The sequence below is a fragment of the Ylistrum balloti genome, unplaced genomic scaffold (assembly GCF_031769215.1).
Source record: "Ylistrum balloti isolate Yb309-2 unplaced genomic scaffold, AGI_CSIRO_Ybal_v1 Utg369850, whole genome shotgun sequence".
Classification (NCBI taxonomy): Eukaryota; Metazoa; Mollusca; class Bivalvia; order Pectinida; family Pectinidae; genus Ylistrum; species Ylistrum balloti.
The window spans coordinates 1,716,133-1,735,037 of record NW_026782003.1 but is presented as its reverse complement, the minus strand read 5'-3'; the positions used below and the strand labels follow the sequence as shown (position 1 = coordinate 1,735,037).

Sequence of the window (18,905 nt, the reverse complement as noted above, 5' to 3'; positions counted from 1 at the left end):
TAAACAAAAAAAAAAAACCTTTCAAATATTTCACCAGAAAGCTGTTAAGAATCTCTAAAAAAAAAAAAAAAATTGAGTATATCTAACTGTTTTGTCATACAGACTTTACTAAATATAATAGATTTTTCTTTGTATTTTGTTTTAATTCTGTATTCCATTTTGTGTAAATAAAATTCAACAAAAGATCCGATTCAAACTGTTACTATACAATAGAAGTAAGCTCCAGAACCAGAAGAATGATTTCCAGGTGAGTGAGAGAACAGTTGATTAATGTTAATGGTGTACTTTGACTAGATGGGAAGTTAAGGATGGGAATATAGCACATAATCATATATCTCTATTTCATGGGACTAAAACAATTAGTTCCTTTTGTCCTGTCATTGGGATGACAAAAGGATGGAAGCGAAAAAAAACCAGTTACTTTGCTTCCTCAATAACTAGTTCCTTTTGTCCTGTCATTGGTGAGACAAAAGGATGGAAGCGAAAAAAAAACCAGTTACTTTGCTTCCTCAATAACTAGTTCCTTTTGTCCTGTCATTGGGATGACAAAAGGATGGAAGTGAAAAAAAACAGTTACTTTGCTTCCTCAATAACTAGTTCCTTTTGTCCTGTCATCGGTGAGACAAACAATGTGTGTGTCTGTAAAAAAGGCAATGCCTAACAATCTCTGATCGTGTTTAAAACAATACATTTATTCAGTGATAGCACTTTTGACAAGTTCAGGAGCTTTGATGTACCGATTTAGATGGGGAATATTAGGCCACATGTGGCTGGAGTTTTATCTGTCAGGACCCGACAACAACAAAAAAAACCACATTTGTCACTGTCAGTGTAAACTTATTTTAAAATTCCACCACTGTGGCTAATTCTGCTGCATAGAAGCAAAAAATTGCATTTTTTTTCCAGGAATCATATGATCACCACTTTCATACAGCACCGAACATGGGCAGAACATTATCAGTCACCTTAATTAAAAATAGCCGACACATTTTAAACTCTGACATGCATCTGTGCATTGAGACAGGAAATTTACAGTATTACTGGGTATGGGGCAATATTTTGGCACTTATGAAAATGTCTATGTGTATAACTACACTAAGATCACACAATAATGTCGTTGAAGAAGAGATTATCAATCTCATTTCGCAGTTCATCAGGATTGATCGTGTAGCTTCCTGATGTTGTTGTACTGTCACCATCATCATCACGTGTTGCGACACTTTCACTTATTGTGTCATCGATGTCCGCTAATGAATAACTTAGACCGAATGTACTTCCTTCATTTAGAGTGTCTAGTTGAGATCTGTTACTTTGATCACGAAATCTACTGCCACCATATTGCGAAAATGAAGACAAGTTTTTGAGGGGACTTGCACCCCGGAGCTTTGACGGGTGTTTACAACTGTCTACCGTGGTATTGGCATTGACACTGTCATCACTGAAACTGATGTTCCTATGGTAACCATCACCAGGGGGTGCTGCCTTGCCAGGAATATCTTGATAATTGGAATGTAATGCATTCGAATGTCTAGATGAATTTTGGCGGGAAAAGTCTGAGCCCTTGAGATCACTTTGGGTATTTTGGCGCGGCTCTTCTGTAACATACAAAGAAACAAACTTTACTCTTAGATAAATACAAAATTCAAACAACAGTTAATATACCATCAACATATTAATACACAGGTATCTTATATTATTATCAGCAGAACCGTGTCTGGATGGACCCTTCAATTTCAAAAATTCATGATCAGAAATGATATCAATTCCTGAATGGTAGTGTTTAGAATGTGTTTTAAAAGAAAGCTGATAAACCAGGTAATTTTGTTAAGTGGGAAAAATTAACTTTCATTTTACCAACTAAGTAATACATGTAATATATTTATTGTGGATAATTTACAACTGTCCTCCCTCTATTGTATTTACTGATGACAGTGTTAGTCACAAATAATTAGCATACATTGAAAGCTCCAGCTGGGTCAATTAGGTGTCATACAAACATGCACAAAACACATGCTCTTAAAGAACAAGTAAACCTGCTTCACACCTGCTGACGAAGTTAAAAAAAAACAGGTGTGTCTATATATATCTATGGTGCAGTGGGTATATGGACATACAACAGCAAAGTGGTTGGAGAGCTACAATCTGTTAAAAGTTATTGAAACTTAGATGTGTTAAATAGGGTCTTAGGACACCTAGCACAATAACATACAATCACACAGTCCTGAGAACACCTATCAAGGGAAGTCTTAGGACATCTTGCACAATAACATACGATCACACAGTCCTGAGGACACCTATCAAGGGAAGTCTTAGGACACCTTGCACAATAACATACGATCACACAGCCCTGAGGACGCCTGTCAAGGGAAGTCCTAGGACACTTGGCACAATATTGTAGGTCCACACAGGACGCCTATCAAGGGAAGTCTTAGGACACCTAGCACAATATCATAGGACCACACAGTCCTGAGGATACCTATCAAGGGAAGTCTTAGGACACTTGGTACAATATCATAGGACCACACAGGACACCTAGCAAGGTAAGTCTTACTACATTTACAACTGGTTTTTAGGGCCAACTCTTTGTCTATTTGAGGGATCCTGCAAAGTCTTAACATTGTGTTCATGCATTAGCCAACAGATTTTTAATTTGATCTTAAAAACATCTAAAAGTTAAATAAAACAGTAATATTTCTAAGTATAGGTTCCCTCTGGTAATATTTTGAATCTATTCCTAATAAGACTCAACAACTGCACATAAATCTGGTGACAATTATTCATTTCAGGAATGGAAAAAACAGTCATCACATCACTATGTCTGTCAAACATTCACATAACCTTTGATACAGTCTGTTTAGTCTAGGTGTTTTACATGTTCTGATCGACAAACAAGTTCATTAATAATTGTCATATACTAACAAGATTGCACTCCATGCAGGGGAGAGAGACATGCCCCACTTACCGAGCTAAAACAATCCAAAATTTAAATGCTATACGTAGCATTGGTACAATACCACTGGGGAGAAAAAAAGGATTTGGTTGAAAATTTTAAAAAACATATACATTTCATTATTCAATCATTTACAGATTTTTCCTTCAGAATTTTGCAATTTTTCTCTTTACACAATGATGGATTATCTAAATCCACGAAAAACATTGCCAATATTTGTTTGTAAATTGTGGGATTAAGTAAGATTTATTAGATAGAGTGTGTATGAGGTATTCCCACTAATATATCCCTATTTCAGCCAGTTTCCCTGGAGATTGGGGACCCCTTTCTGTAGTTATGCACTATTTAGACAAAAAAATAGCCGAGAGCATTACAAGTCTCCTAGCTAAACAGACATGAATAAGGGAGCATTATACTTCTCCCAGTTAAGCAAGCATCCATGATCCAACTTCAGAGAGCTGTAATCTATCAGTCTTATTGGAAATTCCTTGTGGCCTTGGGTCGCGTCCCTCGCCCTCCCTCAACAATGTATCAGTGACATTACAGCCCAGTGTCACCACACAGGTGTAGATGGAGACAGGCTCGCCCCTGATGTGTAGTTCAATTGGGTAATCATTAGTTGTTGATTGGACAAAGTATCAAGCTTCCACCGTTGGTGACAAGATAGTGAGGGAGTAATTCAAACATCTATCAACCACGCCGACCACATAACTAGGTGTAAGACTTGAAGTAACATATCATCACTGGTTTATCACTGTTAACACTCTCTGTGTGTTGTTGCTAAAGAACACAGCGGGCTCAACTCAATGGTGACAATTCTCCTGTTGTTGTCTTGACTGAAGCTTGTTAAAGGTACTCCTACAATCAACAGACTAGCCCGCAACCCCCATCGATTCCCACAAAGCTACAAAGCGCTACCTTGTAACCATAATAAGAGTCTCTTAAAAGAATGAGGAGACTTTTTCCCATTTTGACTTAAAAAAAAAATGTCTGATTTACTTTTTATGTAAACAGGTTACTCAAGCTTTGAAGCAGAAGATATATACGATGTAGTTCTAAACAATGGTTTATCCCTGTCCCCTGTATAGGTAGTTCTATGTAGAAGATAAACAATGGTTTATCCCTGTCCCCTGTCTATGTAGAAGATAAACAATGGTTTATCCCTGTATAGGTAGTTCTATGTAGAAGATAAACAATGGTTTATCCCTGTCCCCTATAGGTAGTTCTATGTAGTAAACAATGGTTTATCCCTGTCCCCTGTATAGGTAGTTCTATGTAGTTCTAAACAATGGTTTATCCCTGTCCCCTATATAGGTAGTTCTATGTAGAAGATAAACAATGGTTTATCCCTGTCCCCTGTATAGGTAGTTCTATGTAGATTATAAACAATGGTTTATCCCTGTCCCCTGTATAGGTAGTTCTATGTAGAAGATAAACAATGGTTTATCCCTGTCCCCTGTATAGGTAGTTCTATGTAGTTCTAAACAATGGTTTATCCCTGTCCCCTGTATAGGTAGTTCTATGTAGTTCTAAACAATGGTTTATCCCTGTCCCCTGTATAGGTAGTTCTATGTAGTTCTAAACAATGGTTTATCCCTGTCCCCTGTATAGGTAGTTCTATGTAGTTCTAAACAATGGTTTATCCCTGTCCCCTGTATAGGTAGTTCTATGTAGTTCTAAACAATGGTTTATCCCTGTCCCCTGTATAGGTAGTTCTATGTAGAAGATAAACAATGGTTTATCCCTGTCCCCTATATAGGTAGTTCTATGTAGTTCTAAACAATGGTTTATCCCTGTCCCCTGTATAGGTAGTTCTATGTAGTTCTAAACAATGGTTTATCCCTGTCCCCTATATAGGTAGTTCTATGTAAAACAATGGTTTATCCCTGTCCCCTGTATAGGTAGTTCTATGTAGTTCTAATCCCTGTCCCCTGTATAGGTAGTTCTATGTAGTTCTAAACAATGGTTTATCCCTGTCCCCTGTATAGGTAGTTCTATGTAGTTCTAAACAATGGTTTATCCCTGTCCCCTGTATAGGTAGTTCTATGTAGTTCTAAACAATGGTTTATCCCTGTCCCCTGTATAGGTAGTTCTATGTAGTTCTAAACAATGGTTTATCCCTGTCCCCTGTATAGGTAGTTCTATGTAGTTCTAAACAATGGTTTATCCCTGTCCCCTGTATAGAGTTCTATGTAACAATGGTTTATCCCTGTCCCCTGTATAGGTAGTTCTATGTAGAAGATAAACAATGGTTTATCCCTGTCCCCTGTATAGGTAGTTCTATGTAGAAGATAAACAATGGTTTATCCCTGTCCCCTGTATAGGTAGTTCTATGTAGTTCTAAACAATGGTTTATCCCTGTCCCCTGTATAGGTAGTTCTATGTAGAAGATAAACAATGGTTTATCCCTGTCCCCTGTATAGGTAGTTCTATGTAGTTCTAAACAATGGTTTATCCCTGTCCCCTGTATAGGTAGTTCTATGTAGAAGATAAACAATGGTTTATCCCTGTCCCCTGTATAGGTAGTTCTATGTAGAAGATAAACAATGGTTTATCCCTGTCCCCTGTATAGGTAGTTCTATGTAGAAGATAAACAATGGTTTATCCCTGTCCCCTGTATAGGTAGTTCTATGTAGAAGATAAACAATGGTTTATCCCTGTCCCCTGTATAGGTAGTTCTATGTAGAAGATAAACAATGGTTTATCCCTGTCCCCTATATATGTAGTTCTATGTAGAAGATAAACAATGGTTTATCCCTGTCCCCTGTATAGGTAGTTTTATATAGAAGGTACCCAACACCAAATTACCGCCACCCTCTCCCCCATCCTCCTATTTCGCAGAATGACAAAATTCTGTAAAATGTATATTCTACAGAATTCAAACACTGACTCAAACATATTTCTAATAAATTGGAATTATCAAATGAAGAATCAACATTTCATGTATAAATTAGGTTGGGCTATGTACAGATACAGGTGAGCAGTACCTGTATCAGTCTCCAGTCTTGTGTGGAGTAACAGCTGTGGTTTACTTCCCTAGCATGCTTCAGATCTAATAATAGCTGTATAAATATCAGTACTGAAACAATTATCTTTTGCTGATGGGACTCTTTTGATGAAAAAGATTGATTCTCAATGTTGATACAATATAAGTGGTTTACATTGTAACTGGTATTTTTTTGTGTGGTTCATGTTTGTAAAATTCTTATCTTCCTCTAAGTCAATAAAAATACAGTGTAGTGTATCCTGAGTGAATACCTCTAAGTCAACTAGTAATATCAGGAGCCATAGTTCAGTGCTTGTGGCCTTACAGGTAGGAATGGACATGAAGGGGTCAAGGCCATTCCTTCAGAGATGGGTAATAAAGATGATGATGATGATGATGATGATGATGAAGATGATCGTTTCCATGGTGATGAAATAGTGACGGTGATGAGTCATTTCAAGTGTGATGAGATGGTGATGAGTGTTAATTTCTAAAGTGACGGTGAGAATACTGTGATAATGATTGATGAGTGATTTTCAAGGTGATGAAATAGTGATGATGATGATGATGATGGTGAAGATCATCGTTTCCATGGTGATGAAATAGTGATGATGATGACTCATTTCAAGGGTAGTGAGAAGTTGATGAGTTTTAATTTCTAGAGTGATGGTGATAAGTAATTTCCATGGTGATGAGATTGTGATGGTCGTGAGTCATTTCCATGGTGATAAGATTGTGATGGCCGTGAGTCAATTCCATGGTGATAAGATTGTGATGGTCGTAAGTCATTTCCATGGTGATAAGATTGTGATGGTCGTGAGTCATTTCCATGGTGACAAGATTGTGGTGGTTGTGAGTCAATTCCATGGTGATAAGATTGTGATGGTCGTAAGTCATTTCCATAGTGATAAGATTGTGATGGTCATGAGTCAAATCCATGGTGATAAGATTGTGATGGTCATGAGTCAATTCCATGGTGATAAGATTGTGATGGTCATGAGTCATTTCCATGGTGATAAGATTGTGATGGTTGTGAGTCATTTCCATGGTGATAAGATGGTGATGAATGTTAATTCCTACAGTGATGGTGATAGGTTTGTAATAGTGATGAGAAAGTGAAGGTAATGAATGATGATGTAGGGCGCTGTGACTGCCCGTGCTTACCATTGTCAGAGAAAGCATGTCCCCGATTACTGTGGACGTCCTCCTCGCTGCCGCCACGGCCACTATCACTGGTGGCAGACTCTGCAGACATCTCACTTCCCGCGTCTTCACCTTTCTTCAGCATGTCCCGAATATGGTTTGCCTGAAATTACAAACGTAATTAGCATCACTATCTACCAGCACACACAATCAGATAAAGTTGAAATTTCTAATGCCTTCTAGAGTAAAAAGGTATCCTACTCCTAATATATTTGGGAGTTAATAAACTATCCTTAATTTTCTCTTGTAGGAGACAAGAGACAAAAATCAAGTAAGGAACAGTGTTGGTGCTGCCATCTAGATGTTGCCTTGATCCTGGTTATCTTCTTATGTCAATATTTCACCCATTTTGTATCTAACAAATTCTGATTGAATTTTTCATTGCATACAATTATGTTTTCATCTTTTATCAAATAAAAAAGGGATTTCTTTTATATTTCAACACTAAGATTTCAGAAAAATTTATTCCTTAATAATTATCTTGCTCCATGAAAAAAACAGTTCTCCGTTCCTATGGTGTCGCTTTCTTTTATTTGTTGTTTCAATCATCATCACAATAATCAGTACTTTTTTTAATTCATTGTTCGCATCATAAGTTATATGGTATCCTATATAAAATTTTTTTGTTTTTTTGTTTATTGAAACATAAAAAATTAAAATTTAAATATTCTCAAAATTGTAACTGACATCTTAATTTTGTATACAACAGAACACAGTGACTTTAAATATGATGGATGCCTTCACCAGCAATATTCCTTGACCAATGGCCTCAGACATATGTGGTTGTCCAGAAGGCTGTCCGTGAGCCTAGGGTAACAAATGGAAATAGAGCTAAGTTATCTTAAACAAAATTTTAAATAAATCTTCAAATTGGCCCTCTTAATTTACAAATTAGGCTCATGATACCATGTTTGACCTCTTGATGTGCCTCATCAATTCAAATTTCATATTTCTTTCAATAGCCTACTGCTGTCCGAGACACTTCAAACAAATTTGCGCCCATTTAAATTTCACGCATGTTGCTTGAATTAGTGCCATCAAGTCTTGTAACTTTTACAAAATCATTCTTCCATAAGAATTAACCGCTGGCTATTTTGACCCAGTCATCCCCCGCTCTGCTCCAGCATAGAACTACATCCAGCCAGAGAAAATATACCTTTCACATGTTGTCAAATACAAATCGGTGAAATTTAGGGTTCTACCAATGTGATTGTATTTCATCAAAGAACTAAACAGGGGAACCTCCATTAAATTGAAAAATGATAAAATTGTTCAAACAGGTTAGGGGAAAAACCCCTCCCTCTAAGAATAAGTGATGTTTGGGTGTGTATGCTAAACGATGCTAATTTGGATTGGACATCAGACTATCAAAGCATGCACAAACTCTATGATTAAAGACCTCTAGGATAAAATTCAAACTTGAATTGTAATGTGTGGGGATGATTCGAAGAAAAAACAGCCCCCAGGTAGATTTTATTCAATGAATAGGGATTAAACACACAAAACTTCACATACTGCTTTTCAGAGTCCATGTATAAATAGGAAACAGAAATATTCTGAACAAATCTTAATATTTCCTTCTTATTTGATGTGTTTTAACAATAAAATTTGTGTTTATTAATGCGATATTAATGTATGAATCAACAGGTACCAGAGGGGTTGTGGCACCCAACCCAATAGACACAGAAACAAGGATACCCTGGTTTTGTCAAAGACGTAACCTTTCTTTGTATCCAATCTATACAGAAACATTTGTATTGTGACAATGTATCCATACATCTAAGAGGGAAGACAAATATTTTACTAGCAAGGTTTTTACAATTTAGCTGTGGTATAATTAAGTTTTACAATAAGCACCATATCAATATGAATTTTCATTCAAACAATAAACAAACACTTTTTTGCAATTATTCAAATTTGTTTTTCTTTTGGTAAGTCAAACAGATATTAAGAAAAGCAATTTCATTGGAGACCAATTTAACCATCTACTTATCTTTTCTCTGATGATGTTAGCTGTCTGAATTAGTGAAGTTCTACAGGAACTCAGACTAAATATTTTTGTACCTAGAATCAATTTTCTCTTACAAGTTCTCACCTCATCTTGCTTCAGCTGCTGCAGCCAAATTGTCTCTGGACTAGGAGGATGAAGGTGGTTTGGACTGTAGTACCGACTAATGTCATATTTTTTGTCATATGTGTCATTACTGAGGTCATATTTTTTGTCGTAACTGTCGTCAGACGCTTGGAGATTACTAGCAGTCAGTAGTGAACTTGATGCTTGTGGTTTCTGAAAAAGACAAATCACATGCATAAAAACAACATATTTATCTGTGTTGAAAACTCAAAAAAATTGTTTGAAATAATACACAAATACATTACGTGAAAAAAACCCAAATAAATATGTATTTTATAAAAATGTGTAGATGTTCTATGTAGAGTGATTTTTTGCAGATATTTTAATGGCTCGTTGTGATTTATAATACAATTATTTATACAGCTGTTCTATAGGCCCCTTTCTTATTTTCAAAATCACCTTTCAAAATAAGACAGCAGTTTATATAGGAGGCATATAAATTGTACTCTGGTCTTAATTAAAAGTGCTGATTAACCAGTATTTAAAAGGCCTGAGACGTGCTTTCACATTATATTTCATGAAAATCTGGTATATAAAACAAATTCACTCACATTAGAATAAAGTTTGAATAATATAAAATGTCTTTATTGTGGGAAAAAGATACAAAATACATTTTATAGAACTTTTTCAGCCATTAAATAGCAATTTCCATGAATATTTAAATATTACTGAAATAGTGTGTGTCTGCTTCAGTGACGGCAAAGCTCGGCCATTTTAGACGTGGATACCACTGCCTTTATTTACAGGTATAATCACTAGGACAAATGGAGGGCTGGGTGATGAAATATTTACAGGGCCCTCCAATAATTGGATAATCTATGTAGATTTATGGTGGACAGCCTCATCAATAATGGACCAGATTTCTACATGGGTTCTAGTTGTGTAGTGTCCTGTAGCCTTTTCCAGCCCCTAGTCTTCAGACAGAAAACCACTAAAGTAGAACCACAGGACAGCCCACAACAGAACCTGTCTCTGTTTCTTATCTTATTACTGTGTAAAACAAATTACTAATTCTATATTTGTTTCTTTCACTAGAGTTCACTGTAATGTACTTTAACAAAATAAAATTAATGTAGCCTTCCAAAAGTCTTAATCAACAAAAATACTGGAACAAGTAGAAACATCAGCTAGCGGTAAAGGAGGTGTTTCTACAGTGTCTGTTCCATTGTTTCATAGGCTTTATGTTTAGAGGTGAATTTTTGGATGTCAGCCATAATCATTTAATAGCATCAATATTCCCCCAGCAACATATTAACCTGACAAAAACAATTCCATAGTCATGTATGAATTTGACAGAAACGAGAGGCCTAGATGTTTTTTGGATAGAGCTGGAAATGAAGATGGGCAAATTAAGGATTTTTTTTCTCCTGTTTCAATATGAGTCAGTTAATATGTTGGAAAAAACGCTAAGGCAGTACAGGGACCAAGAATAGGAGTTGAATGTTATATGCTTAATAGATTAAAAAGCACTTTGGAGCTGTTCCAAACCATCTTCCCAGGTATATTGTTATAATGGCCAGTTTTCTGGTCCAGAGGCAAATGTGCCACAGGCAAACAAACAAGAAATAAAACATATAACTCTGCCTAGAAACTAAATAATATGTAAAATCTTAGAAGTATCCTTAGTAACAAGCCATCGTCATTGTCAGCAAGAATAAGTAAGATGTTACAGAGATTCTGTTGGCAATCAGTTATATCATAATGTCTATATGTTAGCCCTCGTCTCTAATGGAGGAAAAAAAATGTGCTAATTCATGTTAAAATGCCTATCATTTTTATAACTTGATCAAGGCTAACAGTCAATATTTCGTCAAAATTCCCCATGTGTCATATCAGCTTTGTAAATCCTTGGCGAGCCTTGGACAAGCCCTGGGCGAGTCCTCAGGTGATTGTTGTAGGAGAGATCTCAACTGTTCACAAATATTGACCAATAAATTTACATTGTTTAAGAAGAGTAGTGCAAACTTAATTACACCAATATGAAGATATGTTCAGGCCATCTTTAATATGTGTACACATCTAAGACAACAAGACTGAGACTTTTTGTTTGAATATATGTAAAACTTTGTTGGATGGTCATTGGTGCATTTATGATATCTACAAAATTAAAAAAAAACCCAAAAAAACCTTGTACTTTGTATACTTACCTCTAAAGATTTACTCCCATCCAGCGTTGAAGGAGGATTTTTAAAAGTTGAAAATGTTGTTAAATTTGTTAGTGTAGAAGTATTCATCGAGTCTGTTTCATCACTGAGAGAAAAGCTCACTTCTTTCTTATTTTTCTTTTTTAGCGGATCATCTGAATTATTGGAAGAGTCTGTTGACATAGTCTCGTGTATCTTAGCAGTAGCTATTATTTTTTGTGCCTCGTTTTTTGAGTGATTATTGTTTTCTTGGCGACTTCCGTCGATCCTGCGTATAATTATGATAGTGACAACAATAGCTATAGACAGTACGACAGTGACAACAACGATGATGACGACAATTATAATGTTCATTCCTGTGTCATCGTCACTATGTATCGGAAGCACAGTACTGTTACTAACGGTGATGATTACATTGAGATTAGTGTACGATTTCAGCTCGTTAAGTCCGTCGTCTTTCACTGACAATACAAGTCGGTAAGAGTCTGCATCGTAGAGCTGTAACTTGCGGGCTACAACAAGACTTCCACTATAAAGCCCCATACTAAACACGTCTCTTGAGTTGGGTGGGTCGATAGTGTCAATATAGTAACGGAGACGTGAATTGTCACCATCGTCAATATCATATGCCTCAACCTGAGTAACAAGTGCTCCTGCATTCACAGTGTAAGGAAAGTATACTGTATTGTTGAAGTTGTTGGGATGAACAATGACCGGGATGTTGTCGTTATCATCTAAAACTTCCACCATCACCTGGGCTGTACTATATCGACGAGGTGTACCCTTGTCTGTTACCATCACTGTGAAATTATATGTTTTTTGTAACTCGCGGTCCAGTTTTGTGTAACCAGTGATAATGCCGGTATCCTGATTAAGGCGAAAATCAGCAGGGATCGGTGGCACAAAATCGAAACTAAACTGACTGTTAACACCCGCATCTAAATCTTTGGCGGTCAATGTTCCAACCTTGGGTCCTCGGTCCTGGTTCTCCAGGACATGAAAGTGGAATAAGGACTGAGTAAACATAGGCGTGTTGTCATTGATATCACTTAGTATTACCTCCACCACGGTAGATGAGCTAAGCGGGGGTGTTCCTTTGTCGGTGGCAGTTACATGGAACCTGATGACTTGACGCAATTCGCGGTCCAGCGACACATCTGCAGAAATTGTACCCATAGTGGGGTCAATGGAGAAGAAAGACAGACCGTCGGGCTCGAGAGAGTAGGACACGCGTCCATTGTTTCCACTGTCCTTGTCTGTAGCAATTACCTCCTGTACATAAGCTCCAGGGTCATTGGATTCCTGCATGGTCACCTGGTACTCCGGTTTAGTAAACTCAGGCGGATTGTCATTTACATCCTGAACACGAATAAAAAAGCTGGTTGTATTCTGTCGTTGTGGGATTCCCTCGTCCTGACAATTAACGGTCACATTATGAAATCTTTCCGTTTCGTAATCAAGTTTGTTTTGTATAACTATCTTGTACATATCCGTGTAGATCTCTTCTAATCTGAAATTGTTACCCATGACTTGACATCGAACTTTGCCGTTGGCCGCACTGTCACGATCAGACACAGCCACATTAGCCACATATTGACCAACATCGGCTGCCTCCGAGATGTCTGTGCCAACTGGTGAGAGGTTGATGTTAATTTGCGGTGCATTGTCGTTGAGGTCCTGTATATCAACAGTGACAACGGAAGAAGCCATTAATGGTGGCTGTCCTTGGTCGCTAACAACAACAATAAACTGATACTGAGTGTCCACCTCATAATCGAGGGGAGCAATCACCGAAACCTCGCCTGATGTAGAATTGATTGTGAACTTTCTTTTCACTTTCTGTGACACTCTTGAGCTGAAAGCATATGTAAGCTTGGCGTTATTCCCAGTGTCGAAATCAGTAGCAGACAGAATGAGGATGGTTGAGCCAACTGCTTTGTTCTCTGGAATTGTGGTGCTGTAATTGGCACGCGAAAACGCTGGGCGATTATCATTCTCATCTGTAACAGTGACGTTAATTCTAACACTGCCTGTGCGTACTGGGAACCCATGATCACTTGCTATCACTTTCAATTCATAAAAGTCCCGTGTTTCACGATCCAACTTAAACCGAACTTTCAATCCTAAATCTGATCCTCCAGCCAAATTTGGAGTCTGAATAAGACTAAACATTTCATTGGATGGCACAAGTTCGTAAGATTGTATGGAGTTGTTCTGACCAGTATCACGATCGATAGCTCCAGAGGTCAGTATGACATGACCTACGTTGACACCCTCAGATACGGTCAAGGCTACTTCTGATGCTGGGAATACTGGCGAGTTATCGTTGATATCATCTACTCTAACCTCTACTGGAATGATCTGGTGGAGGTCAAGTTGGTTAGTACCAACATACTGTTTGTAAACTGCCACATTGAATTTAAGAACACATGCTTCTTCATCAGGGCATAATGTCTCTCGGTCCAGCACCACCTTTGTCAACAAAGAGCTTGAGGTTTCATTAATTTGAAAATTTGAAGCATCTTGATTACCTTGTGTAAGAATTTGAAATCTCATTCGGTTGAACTCTTGTTCTGATACGTTTCCATATAAAAGACTATCACGTGCCACATTTCCAACAAATGTTTCTTTAGATTGTTCTTCCCGTAGTTTGTACTTAAGTACAGATTCCTGGGCGTACGTCATTTGAGAGTAGAGATCCAAAGTAAGGAGGAGAAAAAGCTGGCGTATTGGTGCTCCCATGTCTCATATAAGAATCCAACAAAATTCATACATAGATTACACTGTTAATACTACGAAAATATACAGACACCACAGATATACAGTAATCCAGGAAAAACAGTCTGGTCTGGTTCAAAAACGTCTACATCTTCTATAAAAATTCTTTTTCATAAGGTACTCCACATTCCAGACCCAGCCTGTAAGTAGAGAACACACAATGATTAGTAATACAGTCAACAAGGTGAAAAATGTTGAGATTATTGACATTACATATTAACAAGTATAAAGTATGACATGGTGGTAACTCCTCAGACCTTTCCCTAATGACAAATGTTCAGTATAGGTCTCACCTGTCCAGATCTCACCTGTCCACAAGTCAGCATGCCTTTCATGCACATTCTTACACTGCACCTTACAATACCACTAAAAAACAGCAAGCATAGAGTCCACATGCTTCATTGAACACACTGTCACTCAGGTTACACCTGATTGGTTGCGATGTCCAACCACAAGCCAATCACAGTATTAGACTGACCAGTGGGCAGTGTGCCCTATGGACACAAAGCAATGTTTGCCTGGTAATTAACAGGTGATTGACACACCCTGCCAAAGGACTACTACAGAAGTGTCCACCAAATATCAGCAAAAGTTCCTAATTGTTTATCAAAACACATCACCAGGGTGACAAATTTACTTAGCAAATCACAAAACTGGGAAATATCTACAATAAACAACTATGTACTCCTTCTGCTCTAAATCACATTTCCCCCTTTTTTTAAAAAGCAAACACAAATTGAAGTCTTCACTGTTTCCACACACACATATATATATATTTTAACCATTCATCATACAAGTCATCTAAAAAATAACATTATCAATTACAGGTACAAATTACAAAACAATAAATTAATTGATACATTTAGTAACATTACCACCATATCAAAGTATAATGTATAGCCAGTATGATATCTAACCCAGCTCCCAACAGAACATCCAGCAGAATTCCGAAAGTTGATATGTAAGTAATGTTTCTCGTGAACAACAGGCCTTTTATGATATAAAACTAATGCTGTTTAACTCTCACCACCACAGCCTGTAGTTCATCAGATATAGAAATTTTATCTCTAACAAAATATTTGTCCTTTATAAAAAGTAACAAAATGTATTTACATGAAAAATCATTACCAGCGTGTGGTTCTTTATCAAACTATACTTAATACCTGTATCATTTCAATACACATTGTGTTAAATTTTACTTTAATTTTAAGTAAGAAATGGAAAGTTATTTCACTTTCATACCTAATGTAAATGTTTATCTAAATCAATTAACTTGGACACAATTCCCTCAAAAATTTTATAGAAAAGCAGTGTGTATGGTATTATGTCTGGGTATTAATCAAATTATTGATTTTAAGGTGTTATGACCTTGCTGAAGGAAATTCAAAACCATTTACCTGGCCAAGATCTTTCTCCGACACTAAACATTTTCTACAATACCAATTGAAGAAATCAAATATAGATGTAAGTGCTTTGTAAAGAATTAAAGTTTTCTCTATCATGTTAAAAAGCAGATGTTACCAATCTGATTGTGTCATACATATTGAAATAATGTTTTCCTTGACAGATGACAGACATATGTGAACATGAGGTATCACCTGTTGGGGGGCTCGTGTTCAGTTCGTTACCAACAATTCGGGTCTTGATTACAGGTAAGTGGTTGTGTACCATGGCTCCCTGGGATGGGGCTATCCAGTGTTCCTACAAGTAGGGTGAGGCCAAGTGGTTGGGTGGGGATCACTTAGTGCCAGGTTTTTAAATGTCAGGTGAACCTGACTTTCACCTGTCAATAACGAGTGAGTAAAAATGGCTGATATTGAGTTGATTTATTATGTAAGGGAGAACTTATATGTATAGAGATGTAGTCACAAAGTCTACTACTATACATAATCTTATCACTATCCCACTGGTTAGAAGCAAAAACATTGAGCTTTTTACCATGTCCTGTTAACTACTTTCATTGTCATCTACCCTCACTTCTCAAAGTAAATGACTGCTGCTCGAAGTGCCACATAGGAAGATCAATTTTTAAGATAAAGAAAAGGTAACAAAAAGATTTTTCACAATATGCCCAGATAGGATGTTGTTTTATCATTTCTATTGCTTCCTAATTGAATTCCATAATTTCAGAGTGATGATGAGGTTGACAACACAGGATATTAGCCATACCAGTTGAGGAGATCTCTGTATTGTATAATGCTGAAGAGAATCCCTTGTACAATATTGTGTTGATTAGAGGCGGTGTTTGTGTAGTCTGTCGCTCTGTTTACTTGGTAAACTATCGCCTGACAGCATGTCAACATGCCTAGTCTAATGTGTTTTAAACCACAAACGATCATCACATTTTAGTTTTAGAGAGAAAAAATAGACTAGAAGTAATCCCTAGAGTAAAGAAATTTGTGTATCAACTTTGAGTGAAGCAACTTCCAATTCCTGCCAGTAGACAAGAGAATTCATATTCTGCTTCGATTTTTGTAAAATTGACAAGATAATTATGTTTACAAGATACCTAAGTCAACAATGTACCCGATAAATTAATGTCTCTAATGAAACATACGTTTAGAAATAACAAGGCTTTTATCATTTTAACAAAAATGAATACTTCCATGAGATTAGATACTGCTGATACATATTACAGACTCTGTCATTCAGAATCACCTTATCAAAGTTTATCATGTCAGACTGGACAAGCTTTAAATCAAACACAGGATAAATTACTCTTAAGCTAACATATTGAGACCTATGTAATCAATTTTCTATCCGTTATGTCAACAAAATACATTTCAAATACTTTTCTTTATTTCAATACTTGGAAAATCAATATCATAACCTTCACTGCATGTACATAGCTTTTTCTCCCAATTTTTAAGAATAAGTAAATTTCTTTTTTTTTTTCTGATCTGTCTTATTTACAGCATTTTTTTTTATTTTTTAAAACCACAAATAAATAAAGTTCTATTTACCTGTATGATGAGGTCTTTACCTGTATGATGATGTTTTACAAGTGTACTACCTTTAAGTTTACACTGCACCATGCTGAGATAATAAATTCAAACTTTACAATATACACTGTATCTGATAAAATACAGCCCTACTTGAAATGAATTCTTGTCTTATTTGTACCACCTATTGAAAAGGTGTCTAAAACCTAAAAATAGACTTCGTCAATATTGAAGAACATCCTACCCAGAAAGTAGACGCCTTTCCTGTTAACATCCATATGTCCATACTTGGTAGTTCAGATTTTATCATATAGCTGCAGGAATGATCATACTATGATTTGACTCAATATTTCACTTGAGTCACATTAATATTAAAAATAACATTAAACACAAATTTTGAAAGTAATATGACAGATTACTAATGTCTAATTGAATGAGTTAAGAAAAAAAACTTGATTAAAAGCTGATTAAAGGTTTAACTTGTTTGTACATGCCACACAAATACCTTACATTTACCAATGATATTTCAATATAAGTATCAACATTTTTTATTTAATAATTTTCAAGAAATCTTATTCCTGTTAATAAATACAAGCCGAAATAATGGAGTTTCCTTTGATGTACCTGACCATCCCACCATGTTTAATGTTTGATCGGAGTATTTATCGATCATATCAGAAATCCTAACCACAAACATAACAAATATCCATACACTGTAAAGAAATTCAATTATATATATTTAGTCCCTGATTTCTATCAATATAATTCAGTGAGTCAGTACGAAATTGTCAGAAATTCTCAAATCAATATTTTCTTTAAAGATTTGATTCCATATTTATACCAGGGATGTATAAAGAGATTCATATATTTTTTTTTATAATTTTTTATTTTTCAAGATTTTACACGTTGAACAGGACAAATACACTCACACCCTCTCACACATCCAACCACAGGTGCACATATAGTCATTGCATGTCAAACAAGTACACTCCATTCAAAAGAATCATCAACATCATCATCAACATTCAAAAATGCATGTGATCATTACTACTATTATTATTATTATTATCACCATACATGATAATCCTCATATATCACAATCAATATTATTATGTTACACACTAAATAATGCATCATCATCATCATCATCATCCTTATCATCATCATCATCATCATCATCATCCTCAAAAACATGATAATCTTCCTCGTCATCCATTTCAAGAGATTCATATGTAATATTAACAGTAAAAACAATTGATAAACTGTTATTGATTTCTGTATGAATTTAAGGTTGCCATCCTTGTCATCAGGTCCAGGAGTTTAAAACATGATTGCACTGAGAGAGTGAGCACCTATGAATGGGATCACCACCCGATACTCCACATCCGCTAGCCTTAGAGAACTTGCACAATACTATCTCTTGACTCGATCATCAGCACACGTCTCATTTTTACAGCGTAATTCTTTTAGAGATAATCTGACTAGATAGAATTAACAAAGAGCATGGTAGGCTCTTTCAGTCCATTGTAGATTTCCAATCTTTGTGAACCATCTAAAATACCACACCCCAGCCAGTATCTATAATTATTATCACACCTCCACCAACCCTCCCACCTCTAACAGACACCACTACCATGAAAATCCCACCCCTAGTCATTCCCACATAATACCCACAACCTTCCATTGATCCCCACATCTACAACCACATTCCCACATCGATTACCCACATGGACTGATCCTCACCCCTACCCTCATCCCTACATTGATT

General features: G+C 36.4%; 2 protein-coding genes across 3 annotated transcripts in view; both read right to left on the bottom strand.

The window, feature by feature from the left end:
• Positions 1-640: 640 nt before the first annotated feature.
• LOC132545548 (protocadherin-11 X-linked-like) lies at positions 641-14,166 on the bottom strand. Of its 2 annotated transcripts, XM_060209233.1 has the most exons (5): positions 11,421-14,166; positions 9,235-9,426; positions 7,101-7,242; positions 2,963-3,016; positions 1,527-1,595 (listed from the first exon to the last, which is right to left on the bottom strand). In XM_060209233.1, the coding sequence occupies exons 1-4, from the start codon at positions 14,157-14,159 to the stop codon at positions 2,991-2,993; spliced, it is 3,099 nt and encodes a 1,032-aa protein (XP_060065216.1). In that variant the 5' UTR covers positions 14,160-14,166; the 3' UTR covers positions 1,527-1,595; positions 2,963-2,990. The 2 variants fall into 2 exon arrangements, with proteins under 2 accessions (XP_060065215.1, XP_060065216.1); XM_060209232.1 differs by lacking the exon at positions 2,963-3,016 and having other exon boundaries at positions 641-1,595.
• An 81-nt stretch (positions 14,167-14,247) lies between these two features.
• Positions 14,248-18,905, bottom strand: part of LOC132545549 (ATP-dependent (S)-NAD(P)H-hydrate dehydratase-like) — a 174,725-nt gene continuing 170,067 nt past the window's right edge. The window contains exon 11 of the mRNA XM_060209234.1: positions 14,248-14,335. The gene's annotated coding sequence lies outside the window, so the exon portion shown is untranslated. The remainder of the gene's footprint in view (positions 14,336-18,905) is intronic.

Coding starts and splice junctions, on each gene's coding strand:
- LOC132545548 (XM_060209232.1), bottom strand. CDS start 14,159: ATGGGAGCACCAATACGCCAGCTTTTTCTCCTCCTTACTTTGGATCTC. Junction 9,427..11,420: donor ATGGGAGTAAATCTTTAGAG/GTAAGTATACAA, acceptor TGTCTTTTTCAG/AAACCACAAGCATCAAGTTC. Junction 1,596..7,100: donor ACATGCTTTCTCTGACAATG/GTAAGCACGGGC, acceptor TGTATGTTACAG/AAGAGCCGCGCCAAAATACC.